Source organism: Miscanthus floridulus, chromosome 11 (genome assembly GCF_019320115.1).
Source record: "Miscanthus floridulus cultivar M001 chromosome 11, ASM1932011v1, whole genome shotgun sequence".
NCBI lineage: Eukaryota > Viridiplantae > Streptophyta > Magnoliopsida > Poales > Poaceae > Miscanthus > Miscanthus floridulus.
The window spans coordinates 33,601,862-33,619,242 of record NC_089590.1 but is presented as its reverse complement, the minus strand read 5'-3'; the positions used below and the strand labels follow the sequence as shown (position 1 = coordinate 33,619,242).

General features: G+C 48.5%; 1 protein-coding gene across 1 annotated transcript; it reads left to right on the top strand.

Moving 5' to 3' along the window:
* The first annotated feature begins 680 nt into the window (after positions 1–680).
* LOC136491773 (uncharacterized) lies at positions 681–1,340 on the top strand. The gene has a single exon (XM_066488010.1). It carries the CDS (start codon positions 681–683, stop codon positions 1,338–1,340), a length of 660 nt encoding a protein of 219 aa, XP_066344107.1.
* The last annotated feature ends 16,041 nt before the right edge of the window (positions 1,341–17,381 follow it).

The following is a 17,381-nucleotide window of genomic DNA, read 5'->3' as shown; positions in this document are numbered from 1 at the left end:
AGCGGTGATGGTGGAGGATCCTCGGTGTGCTGTGGTGGCTCCAGCATCCTTTTGGAGACTAGGCGATGGGGCTTACCGGTGGAGCATGGTGGCATTGGCGTCCATGTCTGTTGTGTGCCATAGCAGAGGTGACAGATCTGATCTGTAGGTATCCTTTCTAGCCTTTTCCAGTTCACTTCACTATTTTGGTCCTTGCTTGAACATCCGATATACAAGAAACATTCTAGCATTGGAGATCTGGTTAGGCCAATGATATGATGATGAAAAGAACTAGGAGGTGGCACTAGTTGATTTTCTGCTAATGTCTTGGTTTTCTGCATATGTTTAGTTTTGTTACTATAAATGTCTATGTGGAACTAGGCTATTAATTATCAAGTGCTTGCTTGATGATACCTATCTGTTTAGGCAAACAAATAGGCCCATTGCTTCTGCCTTCAAAACTATTGTAATTGTCGTGCCCTTAATCTTTGTTTGCCTCCTAAGCTCTAAGCTCCTGTACTGATTGTAAGTGTGATGGATACACTTGATTTAGCAAGAATTGTAATGGTTACAGCTCCATTAACTTCACTTGTGGACTTTGGTATGAGTTGTGGACTTCACTATTGGATCTTTGATGGATTATTTTCCTCTTTAGTGATCTCATTACTGAGCAACCTCTCATCCTACTTCACACAGATGAAATGGAGGAGGCCGCCAACAAGAGGAACGCACTAGCCAGCCTCACGGATGATGCCATTGTCGAGATCCTCCATTGCCTCCCCACCCACTCCTTGTTCTGCTACAAATGTGTCTATCACTCCTGGAACTACCTCATCTCAGACTACAACAACCATAAGGTGCTACCCCAGACTCTGGCCAAGTTCTTCTATGACATCGACCAAGGCCATCGATGCTACACTAGAGTCACCAATGAACACCCCTCCTTGTCCTTCTTGCTCTTCACCTTAGCCAATGTAGCTATCTCAAATATCTTCAATGACCTCATCCTATGCTGGTGCCGAGCAGTAGATGGATCATACTACTATGTCGTCTGCAATTCGATAGCTAAGGAGTTCAAGGAACTGTCGCCTAGCATCCACTATGTTGATGAGGCTCGATTGGGGTTTGATCCGATAGCCTCCTCGCACTTCCATGTGATTGAATATATAGAAAAGGAGCAGTTTGATGAGTGCAGGGGTGTGGACATCTACTCATCTAAAACTATAGCATGGATCCGTAAGAAATCTAAATGGGGCAGGAGTGCTTCTATGACAATTGAGAGATCAGATAGGAGAACATCAGAAACTATGTATCTTAACGGTTGTCTACACATTATGGGGTACTGGTGGGGCTATCAGTAGATACTTGCTGTGGATATGGAGGGTTGAGACATGGAAGAAAATTCCTTGCCCATGTGGTTCTGCATTTTCCATACATCAAGCTTAGGATCACTTGTGTGTATGTACTGTTCATGGTTGCGATTACTCCAAGCTTAACATCTGGATCCTTGAAGACTATGGTATGGTAAATGGACAGTGAAGCCTACTTTTAGCATTCTGGACATTCTTTTGGAGACTAACATTAATTTTGGTTACTTGGATGTTGATCAGTACTACACAATGTCTCACACGGAATGGAATTTGCTTCTCTTTGTTGGGGTTGGGGATGAAAATGACATTATCGCGTATAACATGGATAGTAAAAAAGTTCATGTCATCCCTACATGTTATAGTGCATTTTTTAGACGGGATGTCCTGCGACAAAACATTTGCAGACATTACTATCTTCCCTATGTTCCCTTGTTCTCAGAGTTGGAGTCATTAGTAGAGGAGTAAATAAAGTTCCATGATGTATCTCTGTCATGACATGTTTAAATGGATCAATGTTCTTTGATTGTCTATGCATATGTTTAGTGTTGTTACTGTAAATGCCTATGTGCAACTAGGCCTATTAATTGTCAAGTGCTTGCTTGATGATACCTATCTGTCTAGGCAAACAAACAGGCCCATTACCTCTGCCTTCAAAATTGTTGTAATTGTCATCCTCTTAATCTTTGTATATCTCCTATGGAAGAAGCTCTGAGCTCATGTACTAATTGTAAGTGTGATGGATAGACTTGATTTAGCTGAAATTGTAATGGTTACAGCTCCATTAATTGCTACTCTAGTTTGAGTTATATATATCTATGTGGTGTTATTCTACATTTGTTTGAGGTTGTACCATGAAAATTGTTAATGGTTGTTAAAGTTGCACTTTGGTATGAGTTGTGGACTTCACTAATGGATCATTGTTGGGTTATTTTCCTCTTCAGCGACCTCATTACTGACCAAGCACATAGACAAAATGGAGGAGGCCCCCAACAAGAGGAACAAACTGGCCAGCCTCATGGACGATACCATTGTCGAGATCCTCTGCCACCTCCCCACCTACTCCTTGTTCTGGTGCAAATGTGTTTGTTGCTCCTAGAACCGCCTCATCTCGGACTACAACAACCATAAGGTGCTGCCTTGGACTCTAGCTGGGTTCTTCTGTGACATCGACCAAGGCCATCGATGCTACACCAGAGTCACCAGTGAACACCCCTCCTTGTCCTTCTTGCCCTTCACCTTGGCCAATGTAGCTATCTTAGATATCTACAACACCCTCATCCTATGCTGGTGTCGAGGGTCTAATGAATCATACTGATATGTTGTCTGTAATCTGACAACCAAGGAGTTCAAGGAACTACCGCCTAGCATCCATTCTGTTGGTGAGGCTCGATTGGGGTTCGATCCGATAGCCTCCTCACACTTCCATGTGATTGAATATATAGAAAAGGAGCAGTTTGATGAGTGTAGGGGTGTGGACATCTACTCATCTAAAACTGTAGCATGGATCTATAAGGAATCTAAATGGGGACCAAATACTTGTGTGACAATTGAGAGATTAGAAGAAATGAGATCATCAGAAACTGTGTATCTTAATAGTTGTCTGCACATTATGGGGTACTCAGGGGTTTACCCTCAGGTACTTGCTGTGGATATGGAGGGAGAGACATGGAGGAAAATTCCTTGCCCATGTGGTTCTTCACCCTCCATCCATCAAGCTTAGGGTCACTTGTGTGTACATACTGTTCATGGTCACAATATGTCCAAACTTTCAATCTAGATCCTTGAAGACTATAGTACTAATAAATGGACATTGAAGCATATTGTTAGCATTCTGAAGGTGTTTGCACAGACTAACATTGAATTTAATTGTTACTCGTACTACGATGTTAATGAGTACTACTCAATGGTTCACCCAGAATGGAATTTACTTCTGTTTACTGGGGTTGGGGTGCAAAACGACATTATCGCATATAACATGGATAGCAAAAAAGTTCATGTCATCTCTACATGTTACAGTCAGTTTTTGAAACATGGCATCCTACCACAAATCAACGACAGACCTTACTATATTCCTTATGTTCCCTTGTTCTCGGAGTTGGAGTCATTAGCAGAGGAATAAATAAAGTTCCATGATGTATCTCTCTGTTATGACATGTTTAAATGGATCAATGTTGTTTGATTGTCTATGGACATGTTAATTTCCTCTTGGATGGACGTTGTCATTATTTTGCAGCAACTTTAACTTGTTTGTAATGTAAGCTAAGGTCTATGCAGTGTGTCAGACGCATTCAAACCTACAAAGGTCAGACTTTCTTGCGTTTTTAGTAACATTTCAACACCAATGGCTCCTCTTTGTTCCCAAAAAATAAAAAACACCAATGGCTCCACTGTAGTAGTGATATATTAACCACCACATTCTCTTCCACAACTCTGCTTGTTTTCCTACCTTCCTCGAGCCCTCCCATTCCCACTGTAGATCTAAAATCTCCAGGAACATGTGGTTGCGTTCTCCAAACCTACTTCACTCTTAGCCACTGCCATGGTGAAGGGTGAGCCTTCTACAAAGCATGCATGGGAGAGGGATGATGCCATGCCCATGGTGAAGGAGGATGACACCATGCTCATGGTGAAGGAGGATGATGCCATGCCTGTGGTGGAGGAGGATGATGCCGTGCCCGTGGTGAATCAAGATGAAGCTCCGGTGGATCCCTTTGGAGATAGAGCCGATTGGGCCATTAGCATCATGAGTAAGGCTTTCTTGAAGATCAGGCATGTGCTATAGAACACCGGTCTAGGCACCCTCAACTCACCTTAGAAGGAAAAGGTGAGCTGTTATGTCTTCATTTTTCACCAACTCACCAATGTCCTGGAAGAACTGCTAGCCTACCTGAACAAGAATCGTGCAGACAATGTGGAGTACATCCTCGCCTGCTGTCGGAGCCAGATAGATGGCTTCGACACTAGCGTCATGACGTAGGGAATCAGCACAACCCACAACACCGAGAAGCACTAGCGCAACCTGGTTCATGCTGATTCTTAGCAAGTGGTCAACCGCATCACCACTGACTAGGACGACAACAATGTTGATACAAACGAGGAGGACGAGGACGAGGAAGTGATACAGACAATGAGTAGAGGAGTAAATAATGTTCCATTTGATGTATCTCACGTTGCATTTGATGTATCTACCTTATGTTGGGAGTACGGAGGGAGTACATGTTGTTACTCTTTCCTTATGTTGTTACTCTTCCTTATGTATCTTCCCTTGCATTTTATGTCAGACACATTCAAATGTACAGAGGTTTTGATTTGTGAAGTCTTATTTGCATGTCTGTGTTTACTATATTGTTGAACTTTTTATTAATTAGGTGGGTTAAACTCTATTGAGCATGGTGTAGATTAGGTCCTTCGGTCATTTGGTAGCCAGTTTCTAGCCGCTGTTGGTTGGTTTTGCCTGCAGGTTTCTTTCTAGTTCTCTTTCTGATCTATAGTTATGATAAACATGCATAACGAAATTCATCTGATCAAGTCTCGCGTCAATGTAATGCCTAATGGAGGAGCCACATAGCTATTCAAATTTTACAACACACGCAAGAAAGTCCAAGCATCGTAAATCTGACCAGGCCAGACACATCTCACATTATACAAGGAAACATGTTTCGTACGAATACATTCGTTGAATTCCTAAACAAACAAATAAAATTTAGAATCTTTGAGGGAAGGGGGACGCTCCTCCCATATAGGCCTTGCGCGGTTGCCGAGAGTGAAGTGAATGCATAGGAAAGCTAGACACAAGAAGTGCATCTTAGAAGAAGAGCTTTTGACCACCATGACACGCTTGAGACTTGAAAGGCTGGTGCGGCTATGAAGAGGACTCACAGCAATTGAGGGGCAGTAAAGCAGTCAGCTAGCTAGACATGGCTATACAATGGGAGTGAGGCTAGTCTTTGTACACATAGGGATGCCAGGGCTAGAACAAGCTTCTGACGTTACCGCACGAGGTTTGTCATTACTAGTATCTGAGTAGTGAATATTTTAGATGGTCGGACCTTCTGTCATCCAGCGAAGTATATAGTACACTCCAATCCAAGCAGTCGTAGGCTTGCAGCGCCTGAGGGGCAGTAGCTAGCTAGAGATGGCTACATGGTTTCATAGGTTCTGATCAATTGCACTCCTTGGGCTGTGGTTGATGCTACCGCTTTATTAGGTGCCTGCAGGTTTTAGAAAAAGTCCATCTTATTAGGCGTATCCTAGAAACATGGCGACAATTAACTCTCAATGTAAGCTGACCTTTTCTCTGGTTCGTTCCAATTGAAGGCTGCATGCATACATGCATGGAAGCTAGGGCGACAGCTCCAATAGAGGCTTGAATGTGATATTTTTAATTAATCCAATTTCACAGTCTTCCTCCATTCCTTAGTATCTGAAATTTCATTCCATGCGCCTAACAAACTAGCCTAGAGGCAGTATGAATAAATGCACTCAATTTGCTATGACTTTCAAATGTATAGATGACAATATATACTATCCTACGAGATGAAATGTATAGCGGTCGGACTTTCTTACGTGTGTAATAAAAAATATGAATAAAAAGAAACATGTAGATCAAAAAGAGAACCAGAAAACTCCGCATTTCTCGGTAATCTGACCGTCTCGTCCACCTGGTCGCCTGCACACCTAGTAATCTGAACCATGTTGTTGTTAGAATTCCCATGCTAGTTCACAGAGGGTATTTAAAACTCCTACTGTAACCCCCGCTCGTCCGCCTCCCCTGCCTCCTCCTCAATCAACGTAAGTTGATCACATCGCGCCACCTCTCCAGCACTCCATCTCGTTGCAGTCCACATGCTATAGCTCCATCCACGCACACGGCATAGCTCCATCCATGCCGCTGTGCGAGCCCTTGGTTGGCCTCCTCATGCTCTACATCACGCGACGTTGTCGACACTGGAAATCTTGGTGGTGAGGCGGTACCCCACGTCATGTTTGCTGGCGCTCCCTAGTGAGCTAGACATTGAGATCGCCAACCAACTCACTGTGACCTAGGAGTGGCCCATGGATGACCTTCGTAGCCTATGGGCGACCTGCTCATCCATGCGCTGCATTTGCGGCAACCCCACCGTTGGTCGGCATGTGGCACTAGACCAGTGCAAAAGTGGGCTAGGGTGGGACGATATCAGCAACTACTATGCCCTCCTTTCTAGGCTGACCCAACTTGGTAACCCAAAGGCTTGCTTCCTCATCGGGATACCAATGGTATTCGAGGAAACCCATAGGCCCTAGCCTTGCATCGATGATCTCGCATGCGTCGCCGATGGCGGGCACAATCTAGTGGACTATCTATTCACCATATTGCTCTATAGGCACAATGGTGATGCCCATGACGATGACACTATGAGGTGGTACATGAGACGGGTCAAGTGCGAGCAAGAATCGTGGGCGGCGGCGGTGGACCAACGAGTAGGTGGCTACGCAACAAGGGATGTGTGTTATGCCACCACGAGGTGGCCACCGAGGTGATCCGCAAAATGAGGTAGGCCTAGGGCAAGTTGTCACTACCGCCGCTAGCACAGGTGCGTGACGATCTTCCATGCACAAGCGATGCTTGCGGCGATGCAGACAATTGGGAAGGAAGGGTTGTGTATTGAAGCGAGGACTGTAGGCTTCGCCGTGAATTTGAGTTGTTCACATGGGAACTTGGAATAAGAAACTAGTAGTTCACTCTTTACATGCGAGAGTGAATTACTCCCTCCATCCTAAAATATATTGTATTCTGGCTTTAGCAGTACTTTTCAGCGAACACACAATGTTTTCCTCTCATAACAAATCAGCATAAGCATCAACATAAGCCAAAATTTAGCAAAATGAACAGGGCCTTGTTTCACTAAAATTTGGCTTATGCTGATGCTTATGCTAATTTGTTATGAGAGGAAAACACTGTACGTTCACTAAAAAGTATTGCTGAAGTAGTTTGAGCTCCTTAAATATAGTGTATTCTGTAGCTTTTTATTTTCTGTTGTTTTATTTCAATTTTATTTGTTTCCTTTATGGATTCAATGAAAGTACACATACAAAGCAGGTTTCCCAGTATAACGTGAGATGTGTTCGTCCCATTCCAATTTATTATGCTCGGACTTTCTTGCGTATGCAGTAAAATTTAAATAGCTATGTATCTCCTCCTATAGGCATTAGATCAATGTGAGACTTTATCGGATGAATTTCATTATGCATGTTTACCATACTATAGATCAGAAAGAGAACTAAAAGGAAACTGCAAGCAAAACCAACCAACAGGGACTAGGAGTCGGCTCCCAAATGACTAAAGGACCTAATCTACACCATGCTCAATAGAGTTTAACCCACCTAATTAATACAAAGTTGAACAAAAGTAAACACAGACATGTAGAGGGCAAAAAAAGATACCTCTGCCCCTCAATACCGTGGCAACAACAAAGATCCTAGGCAATTAATATGGGTGTTCTATTCTTTTTTAACTGCTATAGTCTCTTTTAGTCACCTAAACCAAACACCCTAGGATCTTTGCTTTTAAACTTTAGTCCTATGTTCCCTTGTTCTCGGAGTCATTAGTAGAGGAATAAATAAAGTTCCATTTGATGTTATGTCACATTGTATTTGATGTATCTTCCTTATGTTGGGAGTTGGAAGTTTCTTACGTGCCAGACGTGTCCAAATGTGGGAAAAACTATGGAGAAAACTGCCAGACGTGACCAAATGTACAGAGGTTGGACTTTCTTATGTGTGCAATAACATCTCAATACCAGTGGCTACTCAACTCTGCATTAGACTGAGGTGAGGCTTGCTCCTCGCTGCAAGGTTCTTGCATATTCAACAAAGATTGACAAAGCCACCAATGCAACAAAAAAACAAAGAAAAACCAAATGACCTGAGCTACACCACTCTCAACACAGTTCAACCCACCTAATACAAAGTATCACCCCACGACCAAGGAGCAATGAGAAGTTTGCATGGTTTGGTGGTGCGGCATGGCTGTGCCACATCAATGCGAGCGTCCCTACTGCAACAGGCTGCTGACGCCACCCACGCGTGCATGTTTGCATGGGAATGCAGGAGGACGCAAGCAGTCATTACAGTCGAGGGGCAGATTGAAGGCTGGAGACTAACAAGTTACAAACTGAAGACTGAAGTAGGCATGAAAATAAGATGAGTTGGGTTAAACACAGATCAAAGCCACTCATGACTACTACTTCTACTGAACCAAGGGTCATTTGTTAGCTGGTTTCTAGCCCCTATTGGTTGGTTTTGCCTGCAGGTTTCTTCCTGGTTCTCTTTCTGATTTGTAGTGTGGTAAACTTGCATACGGAATTCATCTGATCTAGTTAAACATCGATCTAATGCCTAACGGAGGAGCCACATAGCTATTCAAATTTTGTTGCACACATAAGAAAGTCTGAGCATTGTAAATCTGACTAGGCCAGACACATCTCACATTATACAGGGAAACTTGTTTCATACTAGTACTTTCATTGAATAAGGAAAAAAATATAATTGAAACAAAACAATAGGAAATCAAAAGCTACATAATACATTATATTTGAGCACAAATTCCAAATGCCAGAATACACTACATTTCAGAGAGTGAAAGGACTAGTCTCTTATTCCAAATTCCCATTCGAGAAAATGGATTTCTTGATGAAGCCTATAGTCCTCGCTGCAATACACAACCATTCCTTCCCATGCATCTGCATCACTACAAGCGCTGCCTATGCAAGGAAGATCATCATGAACCTACGCCGACAGTAGCAGCGACAACCATCCCCACGTCGTATTGTAGATCACCATAATGGCCCGGCGGCGACACAGCACACACCCCTTGTTGCTTAACCACCTCCTCGTTGGTCTGCCGCCATCGCCTACCACCGCCGACCACGATTCTTCCTTGCCCTCGACCTGTTTCATGCACCGCCTCGCAGTGTCATCGTCGCCGACACCACCATTGTGGCTATAGAGCAATATGACGACTAGATAGGCTGCCAGATTATGCCCGCCATCTGCGGCATAGGTGAGATCATCGAGGCATGGCTGGGGGCTGCGCTTTTCCATGAATACAATTTGTATCCTGGTGAGGAAGCAAGCCTTTGGGTTGCCGACTTGGGCTAGGCTAGCAAGGAGGGCGTAGTAGTTGATGGGGTCGACCCTCGTCCTCCTGTGTCTGACCTGATCTAGTGCCAGACACTGACCGATGGTGAGGTCACCGTAGATGCGGTGCATGGATGAGCAGGTCACCCATAGGCTGCGTAGGTCATCCATGGGATGATCCGAGGTCATAGAGAGGTGGCCAGCAATCTCAATTTGCACATCAGTAGGGAGCGTCGTCAGTGACATGATTGCTAGCGTGGATGGAGCTATGGTGTGTGGACGACGGTGAGCTAGAGGGCTAGAGAGGCGGAGTGGCATGACATGCATTGATTGAGGGGGAGGGGGGAGGTTGCCAAGCGGCTATTATAGTAAGAGTTCTCTAAATACCCTCTATGAACTAGCATAGGAACTCGCAACGATGACACAGTTCAGATTACCAGGTGGGCAAGCGACCGGGTGCATTGAGTGTACACTGTTTCCAATCCTAGGAGTCAAAAGGTGAAACAGGGGATGCCAATCAGCCATGAAGCCTCCTTCATCGTGTCCTGTGGGAGAGCAACCGTTCGGGTCTCCTCTTTAACCATTGTCGCGTCCTATGGGAGAGCAACCGTTCATCTCTCCTCTTTAAAATGATTAGTAGGCTATAGAGAGCACCATCGACTGGGGTATTCTCTCATACATATGTACCAGTACACATCACATCACGTCCTCCGATCCCTACTCACCAGCCGATCCCAACTCACCGGCAGAGCATAGAGCGAGCAATGAGGCACTAGTCATCCAGCAAGTATTCCACTGACTTTGAATACGAGGACGGTGAGGAGGTGAATCAATTGACGCTGAGCTCTGAGCACGAGGAGCCCACCAAAGATGATAGGGAGGAGGAGGCACCGGCGGAGGAGGTGGACAACATCACCGAGACCATTCCACCGGGGTTTGGCCCCATGCCATGCAACAAGAAGTGTCGGCTCAACACTCCATGCCGCAACACGATTGTGGAGGCGAGGATGACTCCTCATTGGAGTAGGACAATGAGGAGGGCAGCGATAATGGCGATGGTGGGGGCAGTGGCATCGATTAGTAGGTTTAGTTAATTAGTACAATAGCAGTAGGTCTAGTGCACTTTTGGTCTATTTTGAATGGCCTCATGTACCTAGATAAATATTAGGAATTAGGAATCAATATAATGACGGTTTTAACTATTGTTGAGTGCTTTTCATGTATTTCGGAATGTGCTTTTGTTGAGGGCGCACAGGTAATGGTTTTCTTCGAACAGTGAACAGCATTGCGACGAAATTAACAAACTGATATAAACACTGAACAAATACTAAATAATCAAGCGCACTGCCAATTATAGACTGAGATACACCAACATTATTCACAACCAGATACATACCACAATTAACTAACTTCAAACCATCGCCTAACTCATCTTGTTGCCCTTTCGCTTCTGCACCATTTTTTGCATGTCCGGCTATGGCAAAACGAGGGGGCAGACTGTCCTTTGGTTGTTGATTTTGCATGTTCGAGATAAACGAGCTGGCTGGACACCAAATATATAGTTTGACCTCGTCTAATACAACATGGTCGGGCTGTGCTTTGGTGGCACAAAAGATTAGGCACCTATTCCTGGGCTCATTTTGTAGAGCTAGGCATGGCTACATGCATAATAAGAGGAGAGCAGTGCTACTAGTCATGCAACAAGGGTACCAACAGGCACGATCAAAATCCAACACCAGCAAGGTAAACCTACCTAGGTTAAAACCAGCAAACCACTTTGCCATGTCGAGCTAGAGGATCACTTCACCCGCTCCTGCCATGGGGCGTAGGGAGCCGATCCGGCAAAGGTGAGCTGCACCACAACGGGGCCACCTCTATAGAGCCCTCAAACATGTCCTCGACAGACAGCGAGTGGGACCATGATGTTGTAGGAGACCTATTCCCACCTTGGGATGACCAAAGCAGATCCGACGACGATGAGCTCGACCATGATGGTGCCACTGACGATGGCGAGGTGGACCGCACCGGGAGTTGTGGTGGCAAGCAAACCACTGGTGCTGGTGGCGTCAACATCATCATTGTGGGTGATGGGGAGACCAATGCCAACCTAGGGGATGGTGTGTGGGACTATGATGGTGCCTACGATGATGGCGAGTTGGATAGCAGTGAGAGTAGCGATGGCGAGCAAACCACCGGTGCCGGTGGCATCAACATCGTTGTCGTGGGCGATTGGGAGACAAATTGTAGCCTAGAAAATGGTGTGTGGGAGCGCGATAGGTACCAACAGTCAAGAAGGGTACAAACAGGCATCAGAGTGGAGTGTGCCAGTGCATTGGAGGAACCGTGGACTAGAGCCCAGCGATGGTTCCTCAAGGAGGACCTGGAGCACTCAACGGGACAACTTTCATGGGAATCGATGGAGAGGTGGAGGTCGAGACTTTGTGAGGCAGTGCAAGGCTAGGGCTTTTGGCAATGCAAGAGGGGGTGAGGCCAGGTGTTGGGTACCAAATAAAGGGGTCCCCTAAGCAAAAACCAAAGAAATCGCTTAGAACCTGTAAAAATCGAAGCCAAGGGACAACTACCGGCAAACCCCCACCTTGTCTGAGGCTACCGATTCTCTGCCTCGCTCTAGGCCTCGCACGTAAGGCCTCAGACGGGAAACTGATTCTCTGTCTCGCTCGAGGCCCCACATGTAAGGCCTCGGATAGGGAACTGATTCTTTGTCTTGCTCGAGGCCCCGTACCTAAGGCCTCAGACGGGGTGCCGATTCTTTGCCTCGCTCGAGGCCTCACATGTAAGGCCTCGGTCGGGGAACCAATTCTCCGTCTCCTTCGAGGCCCCACATGTAAGGCCTTGGACGGGGTGCTGATTCTCCATCTCGCTCGAGGCCCCACATGTAAAGCCTTGAACGAGGTGCTAATTCTCCGCCTCGCTTGAGGCTAGCTCGGCAACAACCCCGTTGCCTCCGCCTCGATCGATTTCCCTAATAGAACACCACGTCCAACTAACGCGACCAACCACTCCCATGACATCAGCCAGACGATGGCTCGACACAGCAGAGTGACTGATGAGTTGGGAGTTGCATCAACACCATGCCGTCCAGGATAGGACAGGGCAGGGCAGGGGTTACCGGCCACTGTGCTCAGCACTATGCCCACGACTGATGCTCGTGCCACACTATGCTACCTAACCCCAACTGCTCCAAGGATAGTGGGGCATGGGGAGTCAAGTATGGATCCCTATAGCCTCAGAATCAGTGTATAGGACCAACTGCTCCCTCCGAGCCTCGGCCATCCGCTTCGGGGGCTCGGCAGCCTCAGGATTCGTGCCCGCTGAGCCCCCATGATAGTTTAGCCTCTGCACCAACTGGGCATCAGCTCTCTCACTGTCGACATACAGCGACCGGCATGTTGTCCATAGCATGTGCTATGCCCTGCGTCAAGCTATTACTAGAGCTCCCATGTTGCACAGGAACGGGCACGACTGGCGCGTCGCTCTAGTGCATCAATGACAAGACCGCTCCGTCGACCATGCCGCCATAGTGACAAGCTATAGGGCTCGGACACACCAGCTCCGCTCACAAAGCGCCATGTAGCAAACACATGTATCACCCCTATCCCCCTTCAACTATAAAAGGGAGTCACCGGGGCCATTTCTAGGGACGACGAGCTCATGGGTTCATGAACTCACACATATACGCAAGCACAGACAGATGGAGATTCACACACACACACGTGCAAGCAACACATGACACTCTATAATACGCACGCTTCCCAGCTACCTGAGATCAACATCTCAAGCAGCCCACATCGCTCCACGCGGAGACCTAGGACTAGATCCCTCTCTCGCCCTGCTTGTAAACCCCTACTACAAGAACCTTGGTGCAAGGAATACAAGATCGATCTCCTAGACTCGACGTAGGGCACCTATTGGCTGAACCAGTATAAACCTTGTGTCTCTTTGCATCACCATCCAAGATTAGGGGAACATAGTACATTTTCACTAGTTGGTTGAGGTCCCACCGGTCCAAAACACTGACAGTTGGTGCGCCAGGTAGGGGAATACAGCGTGTCAGCTTTGTCATCCCAACAAGTTCTGGAAGGCAGACCCCGTGCGACCACTTCATCTTGGCACAGTGATCTAGTTCAGGAGCCTAGAGTTCATGTCTCTTGGATCTAAGTATGATATGGTACTCCTCACACCTAGAGCCCCACCGACCGATGATGACATCACGCACCAGTAGCCTGGGCGCAGATGGCGCTCGGGCCACCGCTCTCGTCATGCTCGCCAAGCACGATGTGGGTGGGACCACCCTGACACTGCGCAAGCTCAAGGCGAGGCACTATGCTCTGCTAGTACCCCATGCCCGGCTATTGGTATAGGGTCCCTGGTTGGGGACCTGTCTAGCTTAAGCCTAGGCAAGGGAAAGGCGCCGGTGGCATACAGCGATGCCCCATCATCAAGCTCTGTCCCTCCACCTCCTGAGGAGTCGACTCCGGCAGAGCAAAGCTAGGCGATGACACCATCCCCATACCCCTTCGGGTTGACTAATGCTGCCACTACCTACGCTTCCGCCCATGCTTCCGCTCACGCGGAGCCCTCAGGACTCCACCAACGCTTCGCCCTTGACCTCGATGCCACTACCTCAACCCACACCTATGCTGACTCCTCAAAGGAGGATGAGGCGTGGGCCGGAGCGGACTTTTCTAGGCTTTGCGACCCTAAAGCCATGTGCCGCTTCCTAGCCGCAAGCGACTACTACTTCGGCTACTCCAACTCTGATGACGAAGGCACTTATGACCCCACTCGTGAGTGCTTCCACATTAGGCTCAGGATGCCGAGAGTGAGCGATGAGGATGAAGGGGCATGCACCCACTCCCCGCACCACAAAGGGGCGGGTGATGCCACACCTCCACACATTGAGCCCCTAGCGACGCGGAACAAGAACCCTGCCCACGAGGAACTTCGATGCCTTGACTTGGAGCAGCTCTGTGAGCTTCAGGCCAAGGTCGAACAAGATCGATTCCTTCTACAGCAGCTCCGAGACACTCTCAATCAAGAGCAGCGAGGTCGTGGTGATGGTGGAGCAGCCAGGCGGAGGGCTCGCGACGTCAACCACCGTATCAAAAACGACGAAGGGGGCGAGCAACCCCCTATCTTCAATCACGCTAGCCAGAACATCACGGTGACGACAATGCTACTCCGGATGATGCTCGAGCCCTCTACCATGGAGGGGCGACAGGCCCACGGTGAGCTCCGAGACCTCCTTGAGACTGCCACAGTGCAGCAGGCCAAAAGTTCCACCTCTCGATGGTGCGAAGGTGCCTCAGAACTCCCCATGGCACCGCCTCGGTAGGACAGGGAGGCCTCAGTTTGTCTCGAGCCCACTCGAGCACCAACGGCCAATAGGGCCCCCTCGGTGCACGACCGCCTCGGTGATCGTCATGAGGCACAAGGCGACCATGATGTGGTCAGTAGGCGATGATGCCACGACAATGAGGGGCCCACCCAAGGATACCACCTACACCGAGGCAGTCGCTATGACAGTGGGGAGGACCACAGCCCTTGAGTCTTTAGCAGGGCTATCCGCAGTGCTCACTTCCCGGCCCGGTTTTGGCAACTGGCTAACCTCACAAAGTACAGCGGCAAGACCAACCCCGAGCTTTGGTTGGCTGATTACCGCCTAGCTTGTCAGCTAGGCGATGTGGACGATGACCTGCTCATCATCCACAACCTCCCATTGTTCCTATTAGACTCGGCACGAGCCTGGCTTGAACATCTCCCTCCCTCACAGATCCACAACTAGCGCGACTTGGTAAAGGTCTTCGTCAGGAATTTCCAGGGCACATACGTGTGCCCTGGGAATTCCTGGGACCTCAAGAGTTGTAGCCAGGGCTGGACGAGTCTCTCCAAGACTTCATCCGACGCTTCTCCAAGCAGTGCATCGAGTTGCCCAATGTTGGTGACTCGGAAATTGTCTAGGTTTTCCTCTCTGGCACCACCTGCTGAGACCTGGTCCAAGAGTTAGGTAGGAACGTGCCAACCTCGGCGGCCATGCTCCTCAACATCACCACCAACTTTGCCTTGGGCGAAGAGGCCATTGGGGCCATCTTCCCCAACAACAACACCAAGGGGAAGTGGAGGGACGAGGCCCCCGGGGCCTCAGCTCCCCACCTCCCCAAGAAAAAGAAAAAGGGTCACTAAGGGAAGCAGGAGGTCCTCGAGGCCGGTCTAGTCGCGGTCGTAGATCGCAAGAATCCCCGAGGCCCTAGAGGCCCCGGGCTCTTCAACGATATGCTTAAGAAACCCTGCCCTTACCATCAAGGCCCGGTGAAGCACACCCTCGAAGAGTGCACCATGCTTCGGCGTTACTACGCCAAGCTTAGACTTCCCAATAATGATGCCAAAAGGAGGGATGCCGACAATAGGGATGATGATAAGGACGACGGGTTCCCCGAGGTGCACAATGCCTTCATGATCTTTGGCGGGCCTTCGGCATGCCTTACGGCATGCTAGGGAAAGAGGGAGCACCGGGAGGTCTTCTCTGTGAAGGTGGCCACTCCCCAGTACCTTGACTAGTCTCGGGAGGCGATCACCTTTGATCGGGATGACCACCCAATTATATCCCGAACCCCGGGCAGTACCCACTCATCGTCGACCCCATCATCGGCAACACCCGGCTTACCAAGGTGTTGATGGACGAAGGCAGCAGCCTCAACATCCTCTACGCCAACACCCTGAAGCTCCTAGAGCTCGACCAGTCGTAGCTCCGGGGTGATTCTGCGCCTTTCCACGGCATCGTGCCGGGGAAACGCACGCGACCCCTCAGGCACATTGACTTGCCTATCTACTTCGGCACTCCCTCCAACTACCGCAAGGAGGTCCTCACCTTCGAGGTGGTTGGGTTCAAGGGAACCTAGCACGCCATCCTGGGGTGGCTGTGCTACGCCAAGTTCATGGCGGTCCCCAACTACACCTACCTCAAGCTCAAGATGCTGGGCCCCAATGGCGTCATCATTGTTGAGTCCACATATGAGCATGCATACGACTACGATGTCGAATACATCGAGTACGCCGAGGCTCTCATGGAGGCGGAGACCCTCATCATCAACCTCAACTAACTTGGTAGCGAGGCGCCTGATTCCAAGCGTCGTGCCAGGACTTTCGAGCCCACGGAGGCCGTCAAGCTCATCCCGATCGACCCCACCTGCCCCGACGACCAGGCGCTGAGGATCAGCACCACCCTCGACATCAAATAGGAAGCCGTGCTTGTCGACTTTCTTCACACGAATGCCGATGTATTCGCGTGGAGTCCCTCAGACATGCCGGGCATACCGAGGGAGGTCGCCGAGCATGCCTTGGACATCTGGGCCAGCTCCAGACCGGTGAACCAGCGCCTGCGCCGATTCGACGAGGAAAAGCGCAGGGCCATCGGTGAGGAGGTGCAGAAGCTTTTGGCGGCCGGATTCATCATGGAAGTGTCCCATCCGAAGTGGTTAGCTAATCCTGTATTAGTTAAGAAGAAAAATGGGAAGTGGAGAATGTGTGTAGACTACACCGGTTTGAATAAAGCATGTCCAAAAGTCCCCTTCCCATTACCTCAAATCGATCAAATCATCAACTCCACTGCGGGATGCAAAACCCTATCTTTCCTTGATGTGTATTCTGGTTACCATCAAATCAAGATGAAAGAATCCAACCAGCTCACGAGTTCTTTCATCACACCATTCGATATGTACTGCTATCTGACAATGCCGTTTGGCCTCAGAAATGCAGGGACCACATACCAGCGATGCATGACCTAGGTCTTTGGCGAGCACATTGGGCGAACCATCGAGGCCTATGTGGATGACATCGTGGTCAAGTCTAGGAAGGCCAGTGATCTCATCGATGACATGGAAATAGCCTTCAAGT